The sequence below is a fragment of the Loxodonta africana genome, chromosome 7 (genome assembly GCF_030014295.1).
Source record: "Loxodonta africana isolate mLoxAfr1 chromosome 7, mLoxAfr1.hap2, whole genome shotgun sequence".
In the NCBI taxonomy this organism is placed as follows: domain Eukaryota; kingdom Metazoa; phylum Chordata; class Mammalia; order Proboscidea; family Elephantidae; genus Loxodonta; species Loxodonta africana.
The window spans coordinates 74,235,375-74,260,613 of NC_087348.1; the positions used below are offsets into that span (position 1 = coordinate 74,235,375).

The 25,239-nt window shown below is 41.6% G+C and overlaps 1 protein-coding gene across 1 annotated transcript in view; it reads left to right on the forward strand.

Annotated features, from left to right (window-relative positions):
- SCUBE2 (signal peptide, CUB domain and EGF like domain containing 2) overlaps positions 1 to 25,239 on the forward strand; it is an 89,140-nt gene that overhangs the window by 24,443 nt on the left and 39,458 nt on the right. The window contains exons 7-15 of the mRNA XM_064288459.1: positions 5,885 to 6,001; positions 6,963 to 7,085; positions 9,630 to 9,746; positions 11,179 to 11,301; positions 11,752 to 11,865; positions 12,126 to 12,212; positions 14,124 to 14,228; positions 21,798 to 21,953; positions 22,347 to 22,553. Of these exons, the coding sequence (XP_064144529.1) occupies positions 5,885 to 6,001; positions 6,963 to 7,085; positions 9,630 to 9,746; positions 11,179 to 11,301; positions 11,752 to 11,865; positions 12,126 to 12,212; positions 14,124 to 14,228; positions 21,798 to 21,953; positions 22,347 to 22,553 (1,149 nt within the window). The remainder of the gene's footprint in view (positions 1 to 5,884; positions 6,002 to 6,962; positions 7,086 to 9,629; positions 9,747 to 11,178; positions 11,302 to 11,751; positions 11,866 to 12,125; positions 12,213 to 14,123; positions 14,229 to 21,797; positions 21,954 to 22,346; positions 22,554 to 25,239) is intronic.

Genomic DNA, 25,239 nt, shown 5'->3' on the forward strand with positions numbered 1-25,239 from the left:
GGCAAACTGCTCTGAACCTCTATCTCCTGATCTGTAAAGTGGATATAACAAAACCTACCTCTTCAGGCTGTCAGGAAGCTCAATTAAGATAATAATCTGCAAAAGTGCCCAGAGCCCGGTGCCTGGAATTTAGTAGATGGTCAGTGAACGTCAGTTTCTTCCCTCCTGAGTAACCATAATGAGAGAGGCACTTTGGGCAGCCTCTAGCTAACCGTGGCAATTTGTCTATTATTTTTTTTTTCTTAACTCAGCAGATGTTAACGGTAGAAGAAATGAACAGAGAAGAGTGACATTTGGCTGTGGGACATGGGAAGGTCTGCCAGCAACTCCAACAGCTGAGCTGGAGACAAAAGCCAAAGTAGAGGCGGTAGCTGTGGTGGGTGGGAATCAAACAGGTCCTTTGACAGATGATTATTCTGGAGATAGTGTAGCTTGACCAAAACGGAACTGATCTTTTGAAAGTTAGTGGGTTTAATAATCAGCTAAGAATACTGAGCAGTCATTGATAAACAATCAGGTGACATTTCTGAGATCTTTCCTGCCTTTTAAAAATTATTTTTAATTGCCTTAAATTAAAATGCTGTTGTTGATGTTGTTAGGTACCATTGAGCCGGTTCCTACTCACAGGGACCCTATGTACAACACTATCTGGTCCTGTGTCATCTTCACAATCATTGCTCTGCTTGAGCCCATTGTTACAGCCACTGTGTCAATCCATCTTGTTGAGGGTCTTCCTCTTTTTCGTTGGCCCTTTACTTTACCAAGCATGATGTCCTTCTCCAGGGACTGATCCCTCCTGACAACATGTCCAAAGTACGTGAGACATAGTCTCGCCATCCATGCTTCTAAGTAGTGTTCTGGTTGTACTTCTTCTAAGACACGTTTGTTCGTTCTTTTGGTAGTCCATAGTATACTCAATATTCTTTGCCAAAATCACAATTCAAAGGTGTCAGTTCTTCCTCGGTCTTCCTTATTCGTTGTCCAGCTTTTGCATGTGTATGAGGCGATTGAAAACTCCATGGCTTGGGTCAGGTGCACCTTAGTCTTCACGGTGACATCTTTGCTTTTCAATAAAGAAGTCTTTTACAGCAGATTTGCTCAATGCAATGGGTCTTTTGATTTCTTGACTGCTGCTTGCATGGCTGTTGATTGTGGATCCAAGTAAAATGAAATCCTTGACAACTTCAATCTTTTCTCTGTTTATCGTGATGTTGCTTATTGGTCCAGTTGTGAGGATTTTTCTTTTCTTTATGTTGAGGTGTAATCCATACTGAAGGCTGTGGTCTTTGATCTACATCAGTAAGTGCTTCAAATCCTCTTGACTTTCAGCAAGCAAGGTGTATCATCTGCATATTGCAGGTTGTTAATGAGTCTTCCTCCAATCCTGATGCCCTGTTCTTTTTCACATCGTCCAGCTTCTTGGATTATTTGTTCAGCATACAAATGGAATAAGTATGTGAAAAGATACAGCCTCGGTGCACACCTTTCCTGACTTTAAACCATGAAGTATCCCCTTGTTCTGTTCAAACGACTGCCTCTTGATCTATGTAAAGGTTCCTCTTGAGCACAGTTATGTTTTCTGGAATTCCCATTCTTTGCAGTGTTATCGATAATTTGTTATGATCCACACAGTCGAATGCCTTTGCATAGTCCATAAAACACAGGTGAACATCCTTCTGGTATTCTCTGCTTTCAGCCAGGATCCATCTGACATCAGCAGCGATATCCCCAGTTCCACGTCCTCTTCTGAAACCAGCCTGAATTTCTGGCAGTTCCCTGTCGCTATACTGCTACAGCTGCTTTTGAATGATCTTCAGCAAAATTTTGCTTGCGTGTGATATTAATGACATTGTTCGATAATTTCCACATTTTGTTGGATCACCTTTCTTAGGAATAGGCACAAATACAGGTCTCTTCCAGTCAGTTGGCCAGGTAGCTGTACTCCAGAGCTGTGTCTGTTTGTTGAAACATCTCAGTTGGTATTCCGTCAATTCCTGGAGCCTTGTTTTTCGCCAGTGCCATCAGCACAGCTTGGACTTCTTCCTTCAGTACCATCAGTTCCTGATCATATGCTACCTCCTGAAATGGCTGAATGTTGACCGATTCTTTTTGGTATAGTGACTGTGTATTCCTTCCATCTTCTTTTAATGCTCCCTGTGTTGTTTAATATTTTCCATGTAGAATCGTTCAATATTGCAGCTCAAGGCTTGAATTTTTTCTTCAGTTCTTTCAGCTTGAGAAATGCTAAGTATGTTCTTCCCTTTTTGTTTTGTACTTCCAGGTCTTTGCAGATGTCATTATAATACTTTACTTTGTCTTCTCAAGCCACTCTTTGAAACCTTCTATTCAGCTCTTTTACTTCATCATTTCTTCCTTTTGCTTTAGTTACTCAATGTTCAAGAGCAGTTTTCAGAGTCTCTTCTGACATCCATTTTGATCTTTTTTTTCTTTCCTGTCTTTTTAATGACCTCTGGCTTTTTTCATGTATAATGTCGTTGATGTCATTCCACAACTCATCTGGTCCTCAGTCATTAGTATTCAATGAGTCAAATCTATTGATATGGTCTCTAAATTCAGGTGGGTTATACTCAAAGTTGTACTTTGGCTCTCATGGACTTGTTCTAATTTTCTTCAATTTCAACATGAACTTGCATATGACCAATTGATGGTCTGTCCCATAGTCAGCCCCTGACCTTGTCTGACTGATGATACTGAGCTTTTCCATCGTCTCTTTCCACAGATGTAGTGGATTTGATTCCTGTGTATTCCATCTGGCGAGGTCCATGTGTATATATGAATAATATAAAAACTCAAGATTACAATGAAATACATCATTTCCTTGCCTTATTCCTTTCTATACCCTCATCCCTTTTGCCAGAGGCAACAATTTTCATTTCTCCTAGCTGTGTCTTGTTCTGATTTCCCTCCATATTACTGGAAAATGAAGTGTAGACAAGTATTTCTTAATGTGTCAGTTTTAGATATTAGCTTTTGATCTCCTATTATGGAAGACTAGGATTTACCTCTCCCCCTCACTCCTTCATAAACATACTCTCCCCTATACTCTTAATATATTTTTATCGCAATTTAAATCAGTATTACATGTTTGCATCTTTGTGACTGAGTGTCTAAATATGATTCATCTCTGAGTCATGAAATATGATTATATTTTCTTTGCTTAGTTTTCTAAATACCTATTACCAATTCTTTCGCAAAATTTTGACAGAACTCTAAATCCATTTAAGTATGTTTCAAGCACAGCAGGTAACTTATCAATTCAATTTTGTTCTTAAAGTCTCTTCTGAGGCTTTCTGTCTCCTGCAGTAGTAGGACCTGACTCTTGGCTAGCTGTGCGGCTCTTGTCTGGGTCTTCTTTTTACCATCAGCTCAGGAATTCCCTCTACCACTCTCCTGTTTCGGTGGATCCCATGTTTTCCTTTTTGTTAGTTTACATCCTTGTTTTGTTAGTGTGTATTCTGTAGTATCTTCCTAAGAAAAGGTACATGAGATGTAGGTTTTTAAAAAAACTTCGATGCCTAAAAATGGCTTTATTCTACCTTCAGCCTTTGTTGAGAATTTGGCTCTGTATAGAATTCAGAGTTGGAATAATACTCCATCAGAGTTTTGATGTTATTGTTTCATTGTTTTTAAGCATTCAGCGTTGCTTCAAGAAATCTAAAGTCGTTTTGATTCTTATCCTTTTCGTGAAACCTATGAAAGATTCTCTCTGGAAGCTTGGAGGATCTTCTTGTCCCCAGTGATCAGAAATTTCACAATATTTCTTAGTGCTTGTTTTCCCACATGTTGTGCTGAGCACTCAGTAGGCCTTTTCTGTATGGACATTCATGCCCCTTGGTTCTGAGAAATTTTCTTGTATTTTTTCTTTGATCATTTTCTTTTCTCCATTTTCTCTGTTCTGTCTTTCTCTGGAACTCTTCTTAGTCGGCATTTGTAACTCACGGATTGATCCTCTAATTTTCTTATCTTTTCTTTTTGTTCTACTTTCTAGGAAGTTTATTCAATTTTATCTTCTAATCCTCCAATATGATTCTTTTAAATTTCTGCTCTCATAGTTTAAATTTTTAAGAATTTAATTTTGTTCTCTGGTTGTTCCTTTGTCATAGGAACCTGTTCTTATTTCATGAATGTTTTTCTTGTCTTTCTGAGGAAATTAACTGTAAGGTACTTAAATAACAACAACAACAATAATTAAAAAAAAAAACTTCTCTTTTGTTCCCTGTATTATCTTTCATTTTTCCCTGTTTGTTTGATTTGGTGTGTTCATATTAAAGGCTTTCCCAAAATGTCTGGTAATTCTTGGATGACTTTTCATATTTAAAAGTGAAATACTAAAAAGTCAGTTGGATATTCTGTTGACTAGTGGGTTTCATGTTTGGGTGATTAGGAGTGACTTAGCCATTTCATTAGGATATGCTCATATGCTAACACCTCTTAGTCTTTTCATTTATGTAGGTTAGTTTTCTGGAGCAGAATCCTTCAATCTCCTGCCTAGGGGATAGAGGCTTGGGTGCTAGTATTCTGGGTGCTGGGGAGATGATGAGGGTTTGAGAGCTCTCTTTTCAAAGTACAGACTTTCACCTCATAGTGCCTCACCCTCTCCCTCTGCTATTCCTGGTATCAAGTCTGGTGCCTCTCTGGTACAACTTCTTCAGAGAATAAACATTTCCGCTTTAGCTAGAGAAGAAAGGGGTAGTCTCCTGGCTGTATGGAATTAAGGCAAGACTCTGGGGCCTTATCTATTTCCTCTACAGACTCTTAACCAATTCTCCTGTTTTTACCTCCATCCTTATCTCTGTCTCTGGGGTAACTTGGTACCTACAATTCCTGGACATTTCTGGGATTCTGTGGCTCAAATGAGCTTACCACTTTTTCATACGCCCTTTGCAGACTGATAGGGCTTAGCTTTCTGCCACGCCAGTTACTGCTCGTTCATTCACATGCCACTTCAGAAAATTTTAGAGTTTTCACTGACTTTTCCTCTCATGTTTTCTCTGCCCTGAAACATCTATACCTTTTCTATTCTATTTATTCTCATTTTAGTGAGCTTTTGAGAGGAAACAGACACATGTGCATGTTCTATCTGTCAAATTTAATTAGAACTAAGTTTCCCCCCCACCCGTAGGCTTTAAAATGAGGTAGTTGTAGAAGCAAAATCAGGTTTCTGGATGCCGAGGTGCTAACAATTGAATGCTGGATAGCACGGGCCTATTAGAATTACTGTAGGAAATGCAGGATTAGAAGGCCATTTGCTTATTGTTTCTCATCTCTAGTTGTGATTTAACAACTGTGGTTGCTTTCTGCTGTGGCTGTGACAGGTCTTTCTCCTTTCAGAGAAAGTTAAACTTGTAATGTGTTAATTAGCAGTTGCAACAAAGGAATAGTTGGGGTGGGTGATGCCTACCCTCTCTTGCTTTACCTGTTATTCATCTTGAAGGGAGGGCCTCCAGAATTAAGGAAGGAATAATTTTGCCCTGTTTTGCGCCCACAGCTAGCCTGCCAGATGTGGTCATACTTAGAAGGTCACTGGCTGTGAATCAGCAGGAACTTGTAGCGGCTTCAGATCTTCCAGTTGAGGGGAAAGGCTCTGAAGGGTGGAAGAGGCATCTTTACCCTGTCAAGCTTCCTTGGGACAAATAGGTCATTTATATGGGTGGAAGGAGCTCCACTGCCCACCCCCCCACCACACTTTATCTCACTTGCAGAAGGCAAATATTTGGGGTGTGTCTGTGAATATCCTGTCATGCTTCTTGGCTTCCATGAACTTTGCCAAGTATTAACACTATAACAATATCTCTGTCTGACATCTGTGTCAGTGCTTCTTCAGGAAGCTAATGTCCTTTTAATTTTTTTACCTCCTTGTCAGAAACATGTGCTGTCAACAACGGAGGTTGTGACCGCACCTGCAAGGATACTTCAACAGGTGTTCACTGCAGTTGTCCTGTCGGATTCACACTCCAGCTGGATGGGAAGACCTGTAAAGGTAGCCTGTGCCTCTCCAGGGAGGCTGAATGCCCTGGTTTGGAGGGAAGCCCTGTGCTGCTAACGGCAGCTCTTCCCCTCCATACCCACCTTCTGAATGACTCCAGATTTGCTTATGATTCATATTGATGGAAGGTTTCTTCCTTGGGCTTGTGGAAGGGTATAATTGAGTAAGCTTAATTAGAACCAGTTTAATTGCACTAACTGTTGAGAAGGTCAGCCTCTACAAGCGTTAAATAATTCATTTCAGACAGTGGCCTTTTAGAAAAAGGCGGAAGTTCAAGGAAACATTCATTTGCAGGAGATAATATCAACATATCATAAATAACAACCTAGAGATTATTATGTAAATAGCAGCCAAGATTATTATCCAGAGCACTTAATGAATAATTGTATGATTAACTTTTACTGACAAAGAGAGGCCCCAATGACTTGCTGGTATTTCACAGGCAAGAGTACAAAGGATTCGTTCTTTAGCGTGATAAAAAGTAGATAGCTAGTTACCAGATGAAACTGAGAAAAGGTAAGATTAATTTGAGAATCAAGAATCATTTAAAAGCATTGAGGCTATTTGATTATTGAGAAATTTGCCAAAACAAATGTTCTAGTCCCTTATAGCTTTAATCATTAAACTAGAATGGAAAGTATCTTAAAGGGAACGATTTTATTTTGAGAAAGCAATGCAAAGATGATCATTCTTTCCCACAGGTTGTTTCCTTAATGCTGGTCAAGGGCAGTGTAAATCAGAGTTCTTAAGAAGATGAAGCCCTTGTCTTTCAAAATTGGTTAAGCCAGACAAGAAAATGTGTATAAGATTAAAAACATCAACAAACATCCTTAAATGGTTTTATCGATCTGTTCTTCTTTCAGAGAATAATGACGCACATGCAATAGCACTTCAGGGATTTGTGGACAACGAGGCAAGTATTGCTGTCTGATTTGTTGATGCTTGCCTGTTACAGATATTGATGAGTGCCAGACCCACAATGGAGGTTGTGATCATTTCTGCAAAAACACCGTGGGCAGTTTTGACTGCAGCTGCAAAAAAGGATTTAAATTGTTAACAGATGAGAAGTCTTGCCAAGGTATGTGCTGAAAATGTGGCTCTGCTGTCAAGTGGCCTGCTGGTTGGAGCAGAGAAAACATAACCCTACCCTGGTAGAGACTGGCTCACTGGGGTTCTCAAAGGAACCACTAATCCAGCCTCCAACCTGTGCTTCACTTATTTCCTCTGTTAAATAGAATGAAAACACTGATGTAGCTCACAGGTGTATTATTGAAATTATGCTGTTAATGATTAGAGGACAGCTCAAAGAACCCATCTGGTCTGATTACAGCTGACCTTAATGTTAGAAATGGGATGGCATGCAGAACGCAATCAGAGTTGTATAGGGATATTGAGATTAGAAATAATTTTCCTTTTCTAAAATTTCTTTTAACGGTATTGATTTTATAACAAAAATTAATGGTAATAGTATGTAAATTTAGGTAAAATACCCTTTCTAGCAAAAAGTTGGGGTAGACCCATAATCAAGATCAAGTGCCAGTTGTTTTCTTCCTCAGAGCTCTTGTTTCGAAGCCTTTGGTGCTTAGCGAGAGGGTGGCAGAGAAGGAGGGAGGGGACTGTATAGAGGAGATGCTGGTTGTCCTCCGGTAGCATCTCAGACTCCTCGATAAAATGCCGTCCTTGCTACATAAGGGGTGCAGCAAGGAGACGGCTCTGGGTAGCAGTTAGCGTTATTAGTAACAATTTTGGGTGGGCAGGATACAGTTTTGGGTGCTGGGCATCATTTACATTTTTAGATGAGCACCTTTTATATTCTACTGACCTGCAGGAAGAAGCGCTCAGGAAAGATGTGCTGCCGTTTGTTCCTGCTCCATTTGTGGGAATAAGAACTGCTTAGCTTATTTCGTTAAAAATACTGGTATTGAATCGTTAATAGAATATCTGATTTCACTTCAGATAATAAAGATACAATATCACCTTTTTAAAAACCTTATGTGATTTGGGTTTTTCTTATCTCTTGGTTTGCTCTTGTTAATAGATAATTTGTCAAAATGTTCAAGTATACGCTCTCCTTTAAATTCAGAAAGCAAGTTAATTCTGGATGGTTATTGCATGGATTTCTTCAGTTTGGCTTGGAAAGCAAGTTTACGGTTCCATATAATGTTTCATAATGTATAGAGCAAGTAATACTGTTTGATCTGTGTAAACACGTTAAAAAGGAATTAGAAAAGTGATCTCATTATTTTTGGCAAAGCAAAATCCCATAGTGAGCAGCCAAAATCAGCTACTGAGTGAGTGTACTTCCTCAACAACTGGCTGGTATTAATAACGTATTTCATAGAATGGTATCAATTACCATGGACGAAACTAACTTTTTCTTATTTTTCACTAATCAGTCTTGCTAGAGCAAATATTTACACAGAACAAATTTACCAAAGAAATTGCCAGGATTACTGAGAAAAGCTAGGATGAAGAGGTTTTATAAAAATTTGCCCTTTTGTGTTTCACTTTTTCATTCCTCCAAATGTTTGTTTTTTATTAATGTAATTTCTCATGGCACATTCAGTGTTGAAAAAGTGGTCTAGCAATGGTCTAGTTGGCTTCCACTGACTTCTGTACTGGTCCTGGTTTATCCATTTGGAAACACAGGTCATAATTGTGTTAAAAGCCTCTAAAGAGTTGAGGAAGTGAAATATTGAAATCTAGTCTATAGGAAAGATCAAGGACCAGCTGATTAGACAGACAAGTGCAGCCTTCTGAAGTCAGTTTCCATGACCCCAACTGAAGCCAAGGATGCTCCTACCTGAACATGGACGGCGGGGAACATGTGGGACTAAGCTATGGGGAGCAACAAAGTCAGGGCATTGGCCAAGAGTATCCAGTTTGGAGCTTAAACACTAAATTTCAGTATCTGCAATAGAAAATTACAGGAGCTGTTAGGGTTAATACATTCTTTCAGTGCAGAGGGTATTAAAATCTAGGATCAACTGGCCTCTTGAGGCCAGAAGACTAAACCCTAGGAATGTTAGAGACAGATGGGAACTGGATTTATTTCCAACCTAAGTGTTTTCTCCTTTCAATTAACCATAGCTTATAAAATTATTGTTGCTGTTTAGCAATAGTAATATAACACTAATAATACTTAGCTACCCGTTGTCGTTGATTCGATTCTGGCTTATAGCGACTCTTTAGAACAGAGTAGAACTGCCCCACAGAGTTTCCAAGGAGCGTCTGGTGGATTCGAACTGCTGACCTTCTGGATAGCTGCCGAGCTCTGAACCACTGTGCTACCTTATAATGTACAAAATTCTTTTTAGGTATGTTATCTCATTTGGCTTCATTTGAATATTTTAAATTACTCAGCCCTGTAAACCAGCATGGACCAGAGAGACTAACGGGGCTTTTAGGCAAGTGCAGTTTGCAAAAGAATTTGGAAGTAAGGTCCCTGGCTGTGAGCACACTTATTGTGCTTTCTTTACCACAAGTGAGCAAAGAGAAATGATGGATAATTTTTGAACCTATTTGTTGTTGGTCGGCAACTGGTATTTATTATAAACACACTCTTCTCAACACTCCTCCCTCAGAGTTGGTTTCAGCTCCTCTCTCCCTTTGAAAATTACAGATGTGGATGAGTGCTCTTTGGATAGGACCTGTGACCACAACTGCATCAACCACCCTGGCACGTTTGCATGTGCTTGCAACAAAGGGTACACCCTCTACGGCTTTACACACTGTGGAGGTGAGGAGACTGCCCCACCAGAGTCAGGAGGTGGGAAGAGGCTGGGCCTGGAGGGGAGCGGGGCAGGGGCCAAGGTTTCCTCAGATCAGGAGTCTTTATTTTCCTACATTGGAGGATGAAAGGCACATTTCCAGTCCCTGAACTGTAGTAATGAGCTTATCTTCTCAAGGGAAGCATCTGCTAGGGGAAGTCTCCCACATTTATCCCTTTAAAGTGTCCTGTGAAATGGAGCAGAGAGAGAGCTGAGCTCTTTCAGCTGTGAACTCTTTATTGGCTTTATTGATGCAAGTTGTATTCAGAGAATGAGAGAGTCTCTCAGGAGTTGATACCCTATCCTTGGAACTTCCCAGCAGATAGTAAAGTCACAGTCCTCAGAGAGGCATGGCAGGGCACCAGCCAATTCCATAGTCCTACTGTGCACAGGATCTGACTGCAAAGCCTTGGTTCGAGTCTCACAATTAGATCTTTGAGCTGGAAATGGGGCCATTTGAATTTATCTCTCTACCTTGTGCCCATTTAGAAGTCACATAACCTTATGGTCTATGGCACAAATCAGATTTGGCACCAGCTGACTCCTTACTTCACTCTCTCAATCATCAGACTCACCCAGAAATCTTTGAGAATACTAATTTGCAGATTCTGATTCAGAGTATGTAGGGCTTCCAAGTAATTATGGGGACCTGAAGGTTTTGAGAGTCATTGGCCTAAGTACTTCCTGCCCACTTCCTTGTGTCCTGTGCTTGAGAAGAATGGATAGTAGTGATTGCTGTAGATGGTATTGTCTCCCTTCTCGTTTTCAACCCATTCTTAACATGGTTAAACACATACTCTTCCTAGTCCATCAAGAAAACCCAAGGAAATGTACTCTGAATACAAATGTGTATCCGGGTTAGGTGGAGCCACCTTCCAACCTGAACTCAGTCTCAGATTGATGGAGATTTGTGCGAGTCACTTCTCTGTACCTCAAATATATATGTGTATATACACACACACACACTATATGGGAATCGACTCAACAGCACTGGAGTTTTGTTATATGTATATATGTGTGTGTATATAGTCAAATGAGGAGTCCTTCTCTCTATCCCCCTTGGTATGCAGCCTGGGAGGATGATGGGGTTTTAAATTGGAAGCGTGTGCAATGTCCAAGTTTGGGCATCTGAAAGTAGAGTGTGGCCCCTTTGGACTGTCCCTAATGCGGGGATGGTTTGGCCCAGGATGGAACCTAAGACCACCCTGGCGAGGCCCATGCCAGGAAATGCACTGAATTGGGGGTGGGGGGTGGGGCCAGCTGGTGGCAAGTGCACATCCTGAAGGCAGTGAGCACCTTCCCTTTGCTTAGTCAGTTTCCACCATGTGACTCCTCTCCTGCCCTTCCTCAAGGGAGAGTCAATGATGGGCTGCTGTGACAGGAGAGTGTTTTGTTCCACAGACACAAACGAGTGCAGCATCAACAACGGAGGCTGTCAGCAAGTCTGTGTGAACACATTAGGCGGCTATGAATGCCAATGCCACTCTGGGCACAAGCTCCATTGGAATAAAAAGGACTGTGTGGGTAAGGGGCGCTGAGGCGCAGACTCAGTCAGCGGTGTGCCCCCGGCCCAGAGGCAGTGCAGCTCCGTGCGTTCCCCTTTTTCCAGCTGGACCCGGAGTGCAGCTGACCATCCCTCCACTTAATTCTCTTCCCCTTAGCTGCAGCAACCCTCCTTTAAATAGTTCAAAAACAGGAGATACTTTGCAGACCCTGGTGTTTCCTTCTGTGCTTCCTTCTGTGTAGGTTGGAACTTCTGTTTTCTTGGTTGCTTTTCTGCATGACATTTAGCATACAAAGGCTTCCTTTAACTTGATGGGAAATAGCACCTGGTGTCTGTGTTCTGTGCTGGGTGTCAACTCTATCTTCTTATCCTGATATTGTGGGGTCTTTGATGTCTGGGACTTAATTGTCATTGTCACACTTGGAAGTTTCCTTCTCTTTCCATAAGTGTCTGTGTTTTGTCCTGTTTAGAAGTGAAGGGGCTCCTGCCCAGCGGGACGCCCCACGTGTCCCTGCATTGCGGTAAGAGTGGTGGAGGAGACAGGTGCTTCTTAAGATGTCACTCTGGCACTCAAATTTCTTCAGGTGAGTGGGTCCCAGTCCCTGGGGCAGGTTCTCATGTCAGAGCCAGGCCTTCCTGCCTTCCAGGTGTTAGAGGCCCTCGAATGACTTCCAGGTTCTAGACCAGATGTCCCCTCACCACTGGAGACCTATACTCTGAGGCCCCAGGAGCTGGGTATTTTCTAGGGATCCGTGAGGAGTGGGGGTGAGTGGTGATTTGAGTTGCTCCCAGGATAAACTATAACCTTGTTTACATGTTTGAAAATCCATGTTCTGTCTGTCAGGACTGCAAGAGGCCTACTCTGTCACCTGCGGGGCTTCCTCTCCTCTCAGGAGCAAACAGCAAAACACAAATGATTCTGCTTTTGGGGGTAATTACCAAATATGCGTGTTCTGTCCGGGGCTCCCTGTATTCGGTGGGCTTCATAAGTGAGGCGCTGTTCTTGGGTATTGGCTTTGTTTTCTTTTCTCTTGATCTCCTCAGTGCTGTGTGGACATCACAGGATGTTCTTGCCTGCGGCCTTGACACCCTAAAATCCAACTCATCACGTGACAGATACTTATGGAGTGTCCACTGTGTGCTAGGAGGGGCTGTGTTCAGCCTTGGTTGGGTTGCCATGTTGGCAGAGGCCCACAGAGCTCTGGTACCAGGGGATATCCCCACCCCATTGCCATCGAGTTAATTTCAACTCATAGCAACCCTATACTCCCTGCACCCCAGAGTACCTCACAGGCCCAGAGGAAATGTGTGCCTCCAGACACATGGAGTTGGTGGAGACTGGCATGGGCAGAATAGGGGAGCGGGAAATTGTCCAGAGAAAGGAGCCCAAACCCTTCCCGGTTTGTCAGGAGGCCTTGTCCTCACAGATATAGATGCTTCTGTGATTATGTCATGAGAACATCTGACTGAGGAAATGGCTTTTGATGACAATTTATGTATGTGGGCAAAGCTAGACACCTTAAGCAAGATACTAATGGCTCACATATATTAATTAAGCAGTTAAAATATGCCAGATAATGTATTACATGTATTAGTTAATTTAATCCACACAACCCTCTGAGTTAATCTTGCTAAATAGTTAAAGAAACTGAGGCTCAGAGAGGTGAAATAACATACCCAAAGTGACTCAGATGGGGAATGGTGGAGTAGGGATTTGAATCCAGGCAGTCTGGATCCAGAGTTTTAACAACTAGCCTTCAACTTCCTCTTTTGCCTTGCATTTGGACCCAGCCAGAACAGACATCATGGTCTGTTTCACCAAATCCCTCAGGGATGGTTAATTGAAGATTTAGGCCATTCCAAGGGTGAACAAGCAAATAGCTAACAATTATTCAATTCTTACTATCTACCAGGCAGTACGCTAAACTTTTTTTGCATTATCTCATTTAATCCTCTCAACAGCCTGATAATGTAGGCACTGTAATTATGTCCATTTTACAGAGGAGGAACCTGAGGCTCAGGGAGATTAAGTAACTTGTTCAACTTCTCACCACAAGTTAAAGAGCTAGAATTTGAACCCAGGTCATTGACTCCTGAGCCTTAACCCTATGGTTAAGACTGACCCTGAGAGGAGAACAGAATTTTGCATATTAGGCCCTCAACGTGGAACCCTTGCTCCCTCCCACCCACTAATCCACTGCTGTAGAGTCGATTCCAACTCATAGCGACCCTATAGGACAGAGTAGAACTACTAAGGCTGTAAATCTTTACAGAAGCAGACTGCCATATCTTTCTCTGCTGGCGGGTTCAAACTGCTGAACTTTTGGTTAGCCGCTGAGCATTTTAACCACTGCATAAGCAGGGTTCCTGGCCACGTTTACTGAGTGCCATCCTTATCTGGAATAGGTGGATTCCCTCTGCCCTGTCCTTCCAGACATACTTATTTAGGAGAGTCAGCCCTTTGCCATATCCCTCGACAGTCTTTTTCACATTTGAACAGGGAGATTCTAGACTTCTTTCTCAGGAAGGCACAAAGATCATTTCATCTTCCCTCAATATTGAGGCTGTTTTCAGTCCCTTCTTTGTTATATCTGAATACTGGATTTCTCTCTCAAGTGGAGGGATAAATCTTAGGAGATTCCTGGTGTTCCCTGTCCCAAGGATACTCCATGACCCAAACTTTTCTTGGTCTCAGGGTTAAGAGAGAAGCTGCATCAATAAGAAGTTTTGGGGTGTACAGCATGTGGTGGGACCCAGCCAATGGATAGCTTGCTATTATCCCTCTGATGTTCCCATTCCTTTGCTTCTGAAGGTAATATTTCTCACTTGTTTCTTTCTGAAGATGTCACCACCATCAGGACAAGTGTAACCTTTAAGTTAAATGAAGGCAAGTGTAGTTTGAAAAAGGCTGAGCTGTTTCCTGAGGGTCTGCGACCAGTACTACCAGGTATGGAATCAGATGGCTGGTATAGGGAGTGTGCCTGCATGTTGGGAAAGGGGCCTGTGACAAGCTGAGCTGGAAGTCTGAGGGAGGGCCAATGTCTGTCCACTGACTGAGGCATACTCCAGATGGGATTGAACAGTTCAGATTCTCCAGGGACTCTCTTCACAACCTAGGACCCGGTGTAGCCCTGGCAAAATAATACTTGAGAGCTTCCTTTGCGAGGTGCAGTTGGTGAAACTTGGGGAAGCCTGTGAGTTCACAGTAGTCGATAAAGCTCAAGATCCATTGCAATCTGTGATCATACTGGGTTAAATTTTCTAGATTTTAGAGTTTGTTTCCAATATAAGCCAAAGAAAATGAAAGAAGGTTTGGCTCAGAAAGGATAATCTTTAGTTATTACAAAGATGTAATATCCAGCTTTCCTGCTGGGTCAGGTTTTTGGAGGCAGTGACTCCTTGGCTTCAGCATAACAAATACCATCCAAGTAGAACTGGCCTTATTGAAATGAGCAGAATCCAGCATTCCTCTTTCTTCCCCAGCTCGCATTTTTAGTACTATTTATAGAATAATTTTAGAGATTAAAAAAAAAAAAATGGCCTTTGAGTTTCCATTAATGGTAATGGAATAATTTGGAAAGGAATGTGTGATGGTTGCACAATAATGAAGAATGTCACTGAATTGTACATGTAAGACTTGGTGAACTGACAAATGTTTTGTTACATATATTTTTACCACAATAAAAAAATTGGGATTCTTGTATTAGGAAGCTTCTTTCCCCAATCCATCCTCAAATAAATCATACAAACAAACATAAAGCTCACTCTAATCACTTTTGACTTGCTATTTAGGTAACTAACCAAGATTGAGTTTGGTACCACCATTCGATAGAATATTATGCCGCCATTAATTATGTTTTCAAATAATGCTTAATGACATAGGAAAATATTCTTTTTATAACGCTGGGAGGGAAAAAGGGAGAGCAACATTTTGTATATGTAATACAACCCAAGTTATGTAAGAAAAAGTATGACTAGGATAAAAAAGGAAAACTCACCCTCACTCACTCTATTATTAGTAGTGGTTATATCTGGGTGGGAGAATGATAGGTGACTTTAATTGTTTTCTTCATTTTTCAAATTCTCTACAGTGAGCATTATACTTTTAAATCAGGGAGCATAAGCATTATTTCAAAATAGATTTGGTCTATAATTAATGTTATTGTACCAAGGTTCATTTTTTAGTTTTGATAAATGTACCAAATGCAAGATGTTAACATTACGGGAGGCTGGGTGAAGGGCCTATGGGAAGTCTCTGTACTATCTTAGCAACTTTTCTGTAAATCTAAAATTATTTTACAATAAAAAGGAAAAATAGGTATGGGAAAATTGAAAGAGAAAAGGGTACAAAATAAGCATCTGTTTAGTTTCAGATTTGAAATTGGCCTTCTGAAAAAGTAATGTTAAGAGAAGAATATAATACAGCTAACACTTAAGTTCAATAAAGTAAGATTTCAAAAGAGAGACAAATTAGTTGTGTGGATGGCATGTGGACCTGGTCTTTGATTCAGGTTGGCAATTATTAGTTAACAGATTCACTGGAAGCCATGAGGAGTGGGGAGACGGCCAAAGTCAAGGAAAGGGATGTAAAAACTCTATCTTAATGCAACACTCTCAGTCTCATTCTAGATACCTTCATGACATTGTTTGGTTCTGTTGATTCTTTGTGCCATTTATTGCTCCTGGTTATTTCAAAATCAGACATCCTTGTTGATGTGCTTTCCAGCATTCCCTTCGAGTTGGAATTGCTCCAAGGTCACTTTGCCTGAAAGCAGGAGTTGGTTTCCTTTCTACTTCTGTTTGCATGCCTTATTTGAAACCTCAACCCCTGCTTGATACATCAGAGACCAACTTTAAAGAAACCAACTGTAAGAACACGTGAACACCGTAGGACCCAGCCGTCAGCAGAAGGGAGGAATGCGAGACAATCCCTGGTTCTCGTCTTCTACCTATGTGGCTGGTCTGTTGGAAACATACAGCATTTATCCATGAAAAGAAATTTCAAGAGCTAAATTGTAAAGTTACATAGGAGGAAATGCAGGCTCTTCAAAGTTAAAATGTCATGTGCAGAAAAATGAAACAGGACCCATGCCTTACGCCGTACACAAAAACAAATTAAAAATGGATTAAGGACCTAAATATACAAACTAAAACCATAAAATTCTTAGGAAAACAAGCAAGGGCAATGCTGTCAGGCCTAGCTTTCAACAATGGATTATCTAATATAATAACAAAAGCACAAACAGCAAAAGACAAAATAAATGGGACCTCATAAAAATTAAAAATTTTGTTCATCAAAAGACTTTAACGAAGAAGTGAAAAGACAAGCTACCGACTGGGAGAATATCTTTGGAAACCATATGTCTGACAAGAATCTAAAAACCAAAATATATATAAAACTTTGTCAACTTAACAACAAAAAGAAACAACCCAGTCATAAAATGGGCAAAGGACTTGAATAGACATTTCACCAAAGAGGACATTCAAATGGCCACCAAACACATGAAAAAATGCTCAGTGTCATTAACCATCAGAGAGATGTGCACATCAAAACCACAATGAGATAGCATTTCACTCTCACTAGGATGGCCAAGATAAAAAACAAACAACAACAGCAAAAAATGTTGATGAGGATGTGGGGAAATTGGAACCCTTATCCATTGCTGGTGGAAATACAAAATGGCACAGCCATTGTGGAAAATAGTGTGGCAGCCCCTCAATAAACTAAAACTAGAACTACCATATGACCCAGCACAGCAATTTTACTCTTAGGTATATACCCAAAAGACTTGAAAGCAGAGACTCAAAAAGAGACTTATATACCAGTGTTCATTGCAGCACTGTTCACAATAGCCAAAAGGTGGAAACCACCTAAATGCCTATCAACAAATGAGTGGATTGTGGTACATACATACAATGGAATACTACTTAGCCAGTAGGAGAAATGAAGTCTTGATACACACTACAGTATGGATGGAGCTTGAAGACATTATGCTGAGCAAAATAAGCCAATCACAAAGGACAAATATCGTATGACCTCACTTATATAAAAGGACAAGAAAAGGCAAATGTATAGAGACTAAATTTTATTGGTGATTACGAGGGACAGGAGGAAGGGGGAGAAATGAGTTAACGGTGATGGAAAAATCGAATTATCAAGGGTAGAGTTGCACTGCAGATTATTATAATTGCTGTCAACAAGTTGTACACCTGTAAATAGTTGAGCTGGGCAAAGTTGTATGATAGATATATTTACGACAATGACAAAAAAAAAGTAGCTTCTAAGGCTGCTTATGTACAATCAAATACCTCCTTGGATTTGGTTCCTTGGTTTGGAGGTTTAGGGTCATGGTTTCATGGGACATCCCAGTTGTTGTTGCTGTTGTTGTTAGGTGCCGTCGAGTCAGTTCCAACTCATAGTGACCCTATGCACAACAGAACGAAACACTGCCTGGTCCTGCGCCATCCTTACAATCGTTGCTATGCTCGAGCTCACTGTTGCAGCCACTGTCTCAACCCACCTCTTTGAGGGTCTTCCTCTTTTCTGCTGACCCTGTACTCTGCCAAGCATGATGTACTTCTCCAGGGACTGATCCCTCCTGAAAATATGTCCAAAGTATGTAAGACACCCTCCCGCCATCCTTGCTTCTAAGGAGCATTCTGGTTGTACTTCTTCTAAGACAGATTCGTTTGTTCTTTTGGCAGTCCATGGTATATTCAATATTCTTCACCAACACCACAATTCAAAGGCGTCAACTCTTCTTTGGTCTTCCTTATTCATTGTCCAGCTTTCACATGCATATGATGTGATTGAAAATACCCTGGCTTGGGTCAGGCGCACCTTAGTCTTCAAGGTGACATCTTTGCTCTTCAACGCTTTGAGGAGGTCCTTTGCAGTAGATTTACCCAATGCAATGTGTCTTTTGATTTCCTGACTGCTGCTTCCATGTCTGTTGATTGTGGATCCAAGTAAAATGAAACCCTTGACAACTTCAATCTTTTCTCCCTTTATCAAGATGTTGCTCATTGGTCCAGTTGTGAGGATTTTTGTTTTATGTTGAGGTACAATCCATACTGAAGGCTGTGGTCTCTGATCTTCATTAGTAAGTGCTTCAAGTCCTCTTCACTTTCAGCAAGCAAGGTTGTGTCATCTGCATAACGCAGGTTGTTAATGAGTCTTCCTCCAATCTTGATGCGCCGTTCTTCTACATATGGTCCAGTTTCTCGGATTATTTGTTCAGCATACAGATTAAATAGGTATGGTGAAAGAATACAACCCTGACACACACCTTTCCTGACTTTAAGCCAATCAGTATCCCCTTGTTCTGTCTGAACAACTGCCTCTTGATCTATGTAAAGATTCCTCATGAGCACAATTAAGTGTTCTGGAATTCCCATTCTTCGCAGTGTTATCTGTAGTTTGTTATGATCCACACAGTCGATTGCCTTTGCATAATCAATAAAACACAGGTAAACATCCTTCTGGTATTCTCTGCTTTCAGCCAGGATCCATCTGACAGCAGCAATGATATCCCTGGTTCCACGTCCTCTTCTGAAATTGGCCTGAATTTCTGGTAGTTCCCTGTCGATATACTGCTGCAGCCGTTTTTGAATGATCTTCAGCAGAATTTTGCTTGCGTGTGATGTTAATGATATTGTTCTATAATTTCCACATTCGGTTGGATCACCTTTCTTGGGAATAGGCATAAATATGGATCTCTTCCAGTCAGTTGGCCAGGAAGCTGTCTTCCATATTTCTTGGCATAGACGAGTGAGCACCTCCAGCGCTGCATCTGTCTGTTGAAACATCTCAATTGATATTCCATCAATTCCTGGAGCCTTGTTTTCCGCCAATGCCTTCAGAGCAGCTTGGATTTCTTCCTTCGGTACCATCGGTTCCTGATCAACTGCCCCCTCTTGAAATGGTTAAATATTGACTAATTCTTTTTGGTATAATGACTCTGTGTATTCCTTCCATCTTCTTTTGATGCTTCCTGCATCATTTAATATTTTCCTCATGGAACCCTTCACTATTGCAACTGGAGGCTTGAATTTTTTCTTCAGTTCTTTCAGCTTGAGAAACGCCAAACGTGTTCTTCCCTTTTGGTTTTCCATCTCCAGCTCTTTGGACATGTCATTATAATACTTTATTTTGTCTTCTCGAGAGGCCCTTTGAAATCTTCTGTTCAGTTCTTTTACTGCATCAATTCTTCCTTTTGCTTTAGCTGCTCGACGCTCAAGAGCAAGTTTCAGAGTCTCCTCTGACACTCACCTTGGTGTTTTCTTTCTTTCCTGTCTTTTCAGTGACCTCTTCCTTCTTTCAAGGATGATGTCCTTGTTGTCATTCCACAACTCGTCTGGTCTTCGGTCACTAGTGTTCAATGCGTCAAATCTGTTCTTGAGATGGTCTCTAAATTCAGGTGGGATATATTCAAGGTCATATTTTGGCTCTCGAAACTTGCTCTGATTTTCTTCAGCTTGAACTTGCATATGAGCAATTGATGGTCTGTTCCACAGTTGGCTCCTGGCCTTGTTCTGACTGATGATATTGAGCTTTTCCATCGTCTCTTTCCACAGGTGTAGTCAATTTGATTTCTGTGTGTTCCATCTGGTGAGGTCCATGTGTATAGTTGTCGTTTATGTTGGTGAAAGAAGGTATTTGCAATGAAGAAGTTGTTGGTCTTGCAAAATTCTGTCATTCGATATCTGGCGTTGTTTCTATCACCAAGGCCATATTTTCCAACTACTGATCCTTCTTCGTTTCCAACTTTTGCATTCCAATCGCCAGTAATTATCAATGCATCTTGATTGCATGTTTGATGAATTTCAGGCTGCAGCAGCTGATAAAAATCTTCTATTTCTTCATCTTTGGCCCTAGTGGTTGGTGTGTAAATTTGAATAATAGTCGTATTAACTGGTCTTCCTTGTAGGAGTATGGATATTATCCTATCACTGACAGCGTTGTACTTCAGGATAGGTCTTGAAACATTCTTTTTGACGGTGAATGGAACACCATTCCTCTTCGAGTTGTCATTCCCAGCATAGTGGACTATATGATTGTCTGATTCAAAATGGCCAGTACCAGTCCATTTCAGCTCACTAATGCCTAGGATATCGATGTTTATGTGTTCCATTTCATTTTTGACGATTTCCAATTTTCTTAGATTCATACTTCGTACATTCCGGGTTCTGATTTTTAATGGATGTTTATAGCTGTTTCTTCTCATTTTGAGTCGTGCCACATCAGCAAATGAAGGTCCCGAAAGCTTTACTCCATCCACATCATTAAGGTCGACTATACTTTGAGGAGGCAGCTCTTCCCCAGTCATCTTTTGAGTGCCTTCCAACCTGGGGGGCTCATCTCCCAGCACTATATCAGACAATGTTCCACTGCTATTCGTAAGGTTTTCACTGGCTAATGCTTTTCAGAAGTAGACTGCCAGGTCCTTCTTCCTAGTCTGTCTTAGTCTGGAAGCTCAGCTGAAACCTGTCCTCCATGGGTGACCCTGCTGGTATCTGAATACCATTGGCATAGCTTCCAGCATCACAGCAACACACAAGCCCCCACAGTACGACAAACTGACAGACGCGTGGGGGACATCCCAGTTAGTTGGCCTAATAACGTGTTTAGTGCCTCTGTTCTACCTACCTCCTAGTTCATTGCATAGTGCCTAGGGTCTTAAAAACTTTCAAGCAACCATACAAGGCACAACAATTGGTCTCTATTCACCTGAAACAACAGAGGAAGAAGGAGAGTTGGGAATAGGTGGAGGATATGGAATTTGTGGCTAATTGCCTCCATGAGTAACTGCTTCCTTTTCCATGAGACCCGAAGAACTGGATGGTGCCTGGCTTCCATTACTGAACATTTTGACCAAAGATTTCATAGAAAGAATCCTGATGAAAAGGGGGAACATGCAAAACAGAATTTCAAATTCTCATGGACTCTAGACTTTCTGGAGCTCTTGAGGCTGGATGAACCCCTGAAATTACTGCCCTGAGATAATCTTTAAATATTAAACCAAAAATTTTCCCTAAAATCATCTTAAAACCTAACAATAGTTTAGCTTAACTAGTAGAAACAGTCTGCCTTGAGCGTTATGCTCTTTTAAGAACTATCTACATGGGACCAAATTGACAATAGCAACTTGAAGGATAGGAATCTTAGGGAGCAGTGAGTTTATGTTAATTGAGGGAGGATCAACTCAGAAAAGGAGGGTGAGAATGGTTGCACAACTTGAAGAATGTAATCAATGTCACTAAATTGTACATATAGAAACTGTTAAATTGGTGTATGTTCTGCGTGTGTATTCTCAACAACAAAATTAATAAAATTTAGAAAAAAATTAAAATATCATTGTGCTCTAAGCTGAGGGCTTGCAATGTCTTGGCATCTGGAGTTAATCATTTAGTCCCTTAAGAGTTGTTTTAATGAAATGTTTACTGAGCTCTAGCAAATGTTCAACTGAGTACTTTGCCAGGATTTGGCTTCCGATAATTTTGTTTCTTCATACAGAGAAGCACAGTTCAGTAAAAGAGAGCTTCCGCTACGCAAACCTTACATGCAGCTCTGGCAAGCAAGTCCCAGGAGCCCCTGGCCGACCAAGCACCACTAAGGAAATGTTTATCACTGTTGAGTTTGAGCTTGAAACTAACCAAAAGGAGGTGACAGGTTGGTTTGAAAACAGCCTTCAGTGCCAGGCTTCTCACAGCTTGCTCCTCTTTCTTTGCCTTTCACTTTTCATCTTCCTTGGGGAAAAAACTAGTGCAACTACTGAAGTATCTCCTGTTTTTTGTTTGTTTTATTTTCCCACCCCCAAACTAAACTGAATTGGTTTGGAACCTGATAAGTTTATCTGCTTTATAAAAACCCAATGCTACCATTTTGGTCAACAAATTTCTATTTAAATCAAATGCTGCCCAACCCGATAGGTGCCCACCTCCAGGTCTCCCTCATCCTGTCCCACATGGAACTCTAGGTGTTGGTGGGTCCTGCAGTCTGTCTGGACATCCTCACATGTTGCAGCCTGACCTACCCCAACTGCTGTCCTTCTTGTTCCTGCAGCTTCTTGTGATCTAAGCTGCATTGTAAAGCGAACAGAGAAGCGACTCCGGAAAGCCATCCGCACACTCCGGAAAGCTGCCCACAGGGAGCAGTTTCACCTCCAACTATCAGGCATGGATCTGGAAGTGGCTAAAAAGTCTCCCAGAACATCTGAACTCCGAGCAGAGTCCTGTGGAGTGGGTCAGGGCCATGTGGAAAGCCAATGTGGTGAGTGACCTGTTGGCCAGAACATTCTTGCTAACAGAACTGCCTAAAAAAAAACTGCCTAGAGCCCTAAAAACACAAATGGTAACCAAAAGCAAGTCTGGCTCATCCTCCCTTCTCCGGGCTCCCTCCGGGAAACACTCTGGACACCATCCTTATTTGGTAACTGCCAGGGAGTGTGTCTGTCCTACCGACTAGACTGGAAGCTCCACAGGAGCCAAGACTGAGTCTCATTTACCTTTATGTCCCCAGCACCTGGAATAGTGCCTGGCTTGTGGTAGCACTCAATAAATGTTTGTTGAATTGAGGGACAGAAAGAAAGAGGTAGAGTTGATGAGAAGAGGGAGTGTTGCCCTTTAAGGGCCTGAGGGTTGGTGGTCTTTAGAGCAAAGTGATTTCCCAGCTAGGGCAGGATGCAGGCATAAGGCATTCATAAGCCTTCTCCACCTCAATTATCACCACTGCTCTCTTATCAGCTCCCTCTGACTTACCTATGGTGACCTTTAGCTTTGTGCAGAGGTGAGGTCAGGGGCCACTCAGCTCCCTCGTGAGATCGCTGAGCTTCATCAAGGCACCCACTAATGTCAGTTCCATGGTATGTTATGCATGTGTGTTTTAGAATTAAATTTGAGATCTAGCACTTGAGCAAAATCAGTCTGCTCCTCTGATAAGGCTGGTAAGAGGTTCCAGGGTGGCCACTTTCAAGACGTGTTTGTTGTGAGAGACTGTTCTGGGCAATTATGAGAGTCTCAAGTGGTTAAGGGTTCGGCTGCTAACCATAAAGGTCTGCAGTTCGAATCTACCAGCTGCTCCTTGGAAACCCTATGGGGCAGTTCTACTCTATCCAGTAGGGTTGCTATGAGTTGGAATCGACTCCATGGCAACGGGTTTAGCTTTTTATTTTTTTCTACCTGAAAAATCTTAGAGAAAACTGGGATCTCTCTTTATAGTAATAATTGTAATGATTTATTGAGTCCTTATCTTAGCACAACACTAAGCTCTGTATATGTGTTATCTCATTTAATCCTAACATAATAACCTTAGGAGGCTGGTATTCATTATCTCCATTAATAGATGAGCAAACTGAAGCGTAAGAGGGGTAAGTTCTCTTGCTCAAGATCACACTGTTGGTCTGACTCCAAAGCCTATACTCTGGTCCCAAGTAAGGAGAATTCAAATAATCAGCCCCCCTCCAGCATAAACTGATGCTTTTTCTAAAGTATGACTAGAATCTCAAGGACTGAGAAATGACGCTTAATCTGAGGAGTAATAAATCAGTGTTTCTGAATAAGCAAAGCTGAGCCCCGTGGCACTTGTTCTAGAGAATTGTGAGCAATAGCCCCACAGCCCAACTCTGTTATTTTGCCAAAACTTAGTAAAAATCAAGTGTAAATGTCCACCAGGGGCTGGTTTCCAGATGTCTTGACTTATTCCAGCTGACTCTTTTAAAAGAAAAGAAAAAAAAAAAGTAAAAACAACCCAGCTGGTTGGTTTGTTCTCATTTAAAATTCTAAGCACTCTAGTTTCCATACTAAAGAGGCGGCTGTGAGAGTTGGCTGTTGCTGTCCTACTTCCTTGGTGAGTTGCAGAGACTCTCTGTACAGGCAGGCTGGGCTTTCTTGTGGACTCTCAGAGCAACATTGTGCCCTCCCTTCCCCCATTTACTATTCTGTTAGGGAGAGGCCTCAAAAGCTCACCAGAGAACCTTTGTAGCTGGTTAAAAATTCAGGGAAAACTAGTGCTGAGGGTCTTATAGACCAACTCCCAATAAGGAGTCCCTGGGTGGCACAAAAAAGTTAAGCTGGGCTACTAACCACAAGATTGGTGGTTTGAACCCACCCAGAGGTGCCTTGAAAGAAAGGTCTGTCAATCTGCCTATGAAAGGTTACAGCCATGAAAATCCTGTAGAGTGCAGTTCTGCTTTGAAACACATGGGGTTGCTATGAGTCAGAATTGACTCAGTGGCAACTGGGGTAGCTATTGTAGTGCATGAATGTGTCCCTGAGATGCTTGTCAACGCCAAATTGGGTTGGATGTTTTTTCTAAAGGAAACTGTGGGTCTTGTCTCAAGAACTCCCTCTAGCACAGGATGAATTTTGTAGCATACATAGGACCAAATCAGGTCCACCCTGTCTGACAGCAATGTTGAAGATTTTACCAGGTAGAGAAAATAGCATAAAGAATTAGCAGTGACATCCCTTGCACTGGAGAGAGGAAGTGGGTGTGAAGAAGGGCCAGGTATATTAGTTAGAAAGCCATTTTTATCCGGCAAGCGTGTGGCTCCATCAAGCCACAGAGTGTGTGTGGGTATATGTGTGTGTCTTATGGTCCTGTTCTATTTGATGGTGTTAGAACTTCACAAAGATCAGGCTTACTGGTGTTTTCTGAAATCTGTTGTCGTTTGGTGCTGTCGAGTCAGCTCTGATTCATAGCCACCGTATGTACCACAGAACGAAACACTGCCTGGTCCTGCGCCATCTTTACAATCCTTGTTATGCTTGAGCGCATTGTTGCAGCCACTGTGTCAATCCATCTCATTGAGGGTCTTCCTCTTTTCTGCTGACCATGTACTTTACCAAGCATGATGTCCTTCTCCAGAGACTGATCCCCCCGACAACATGTCCAAAGTATGTAAGATGCGGTCTTGCCATCCTTGCTTCTAAGGAGCATTCTGGTTGTACTTCTTCCA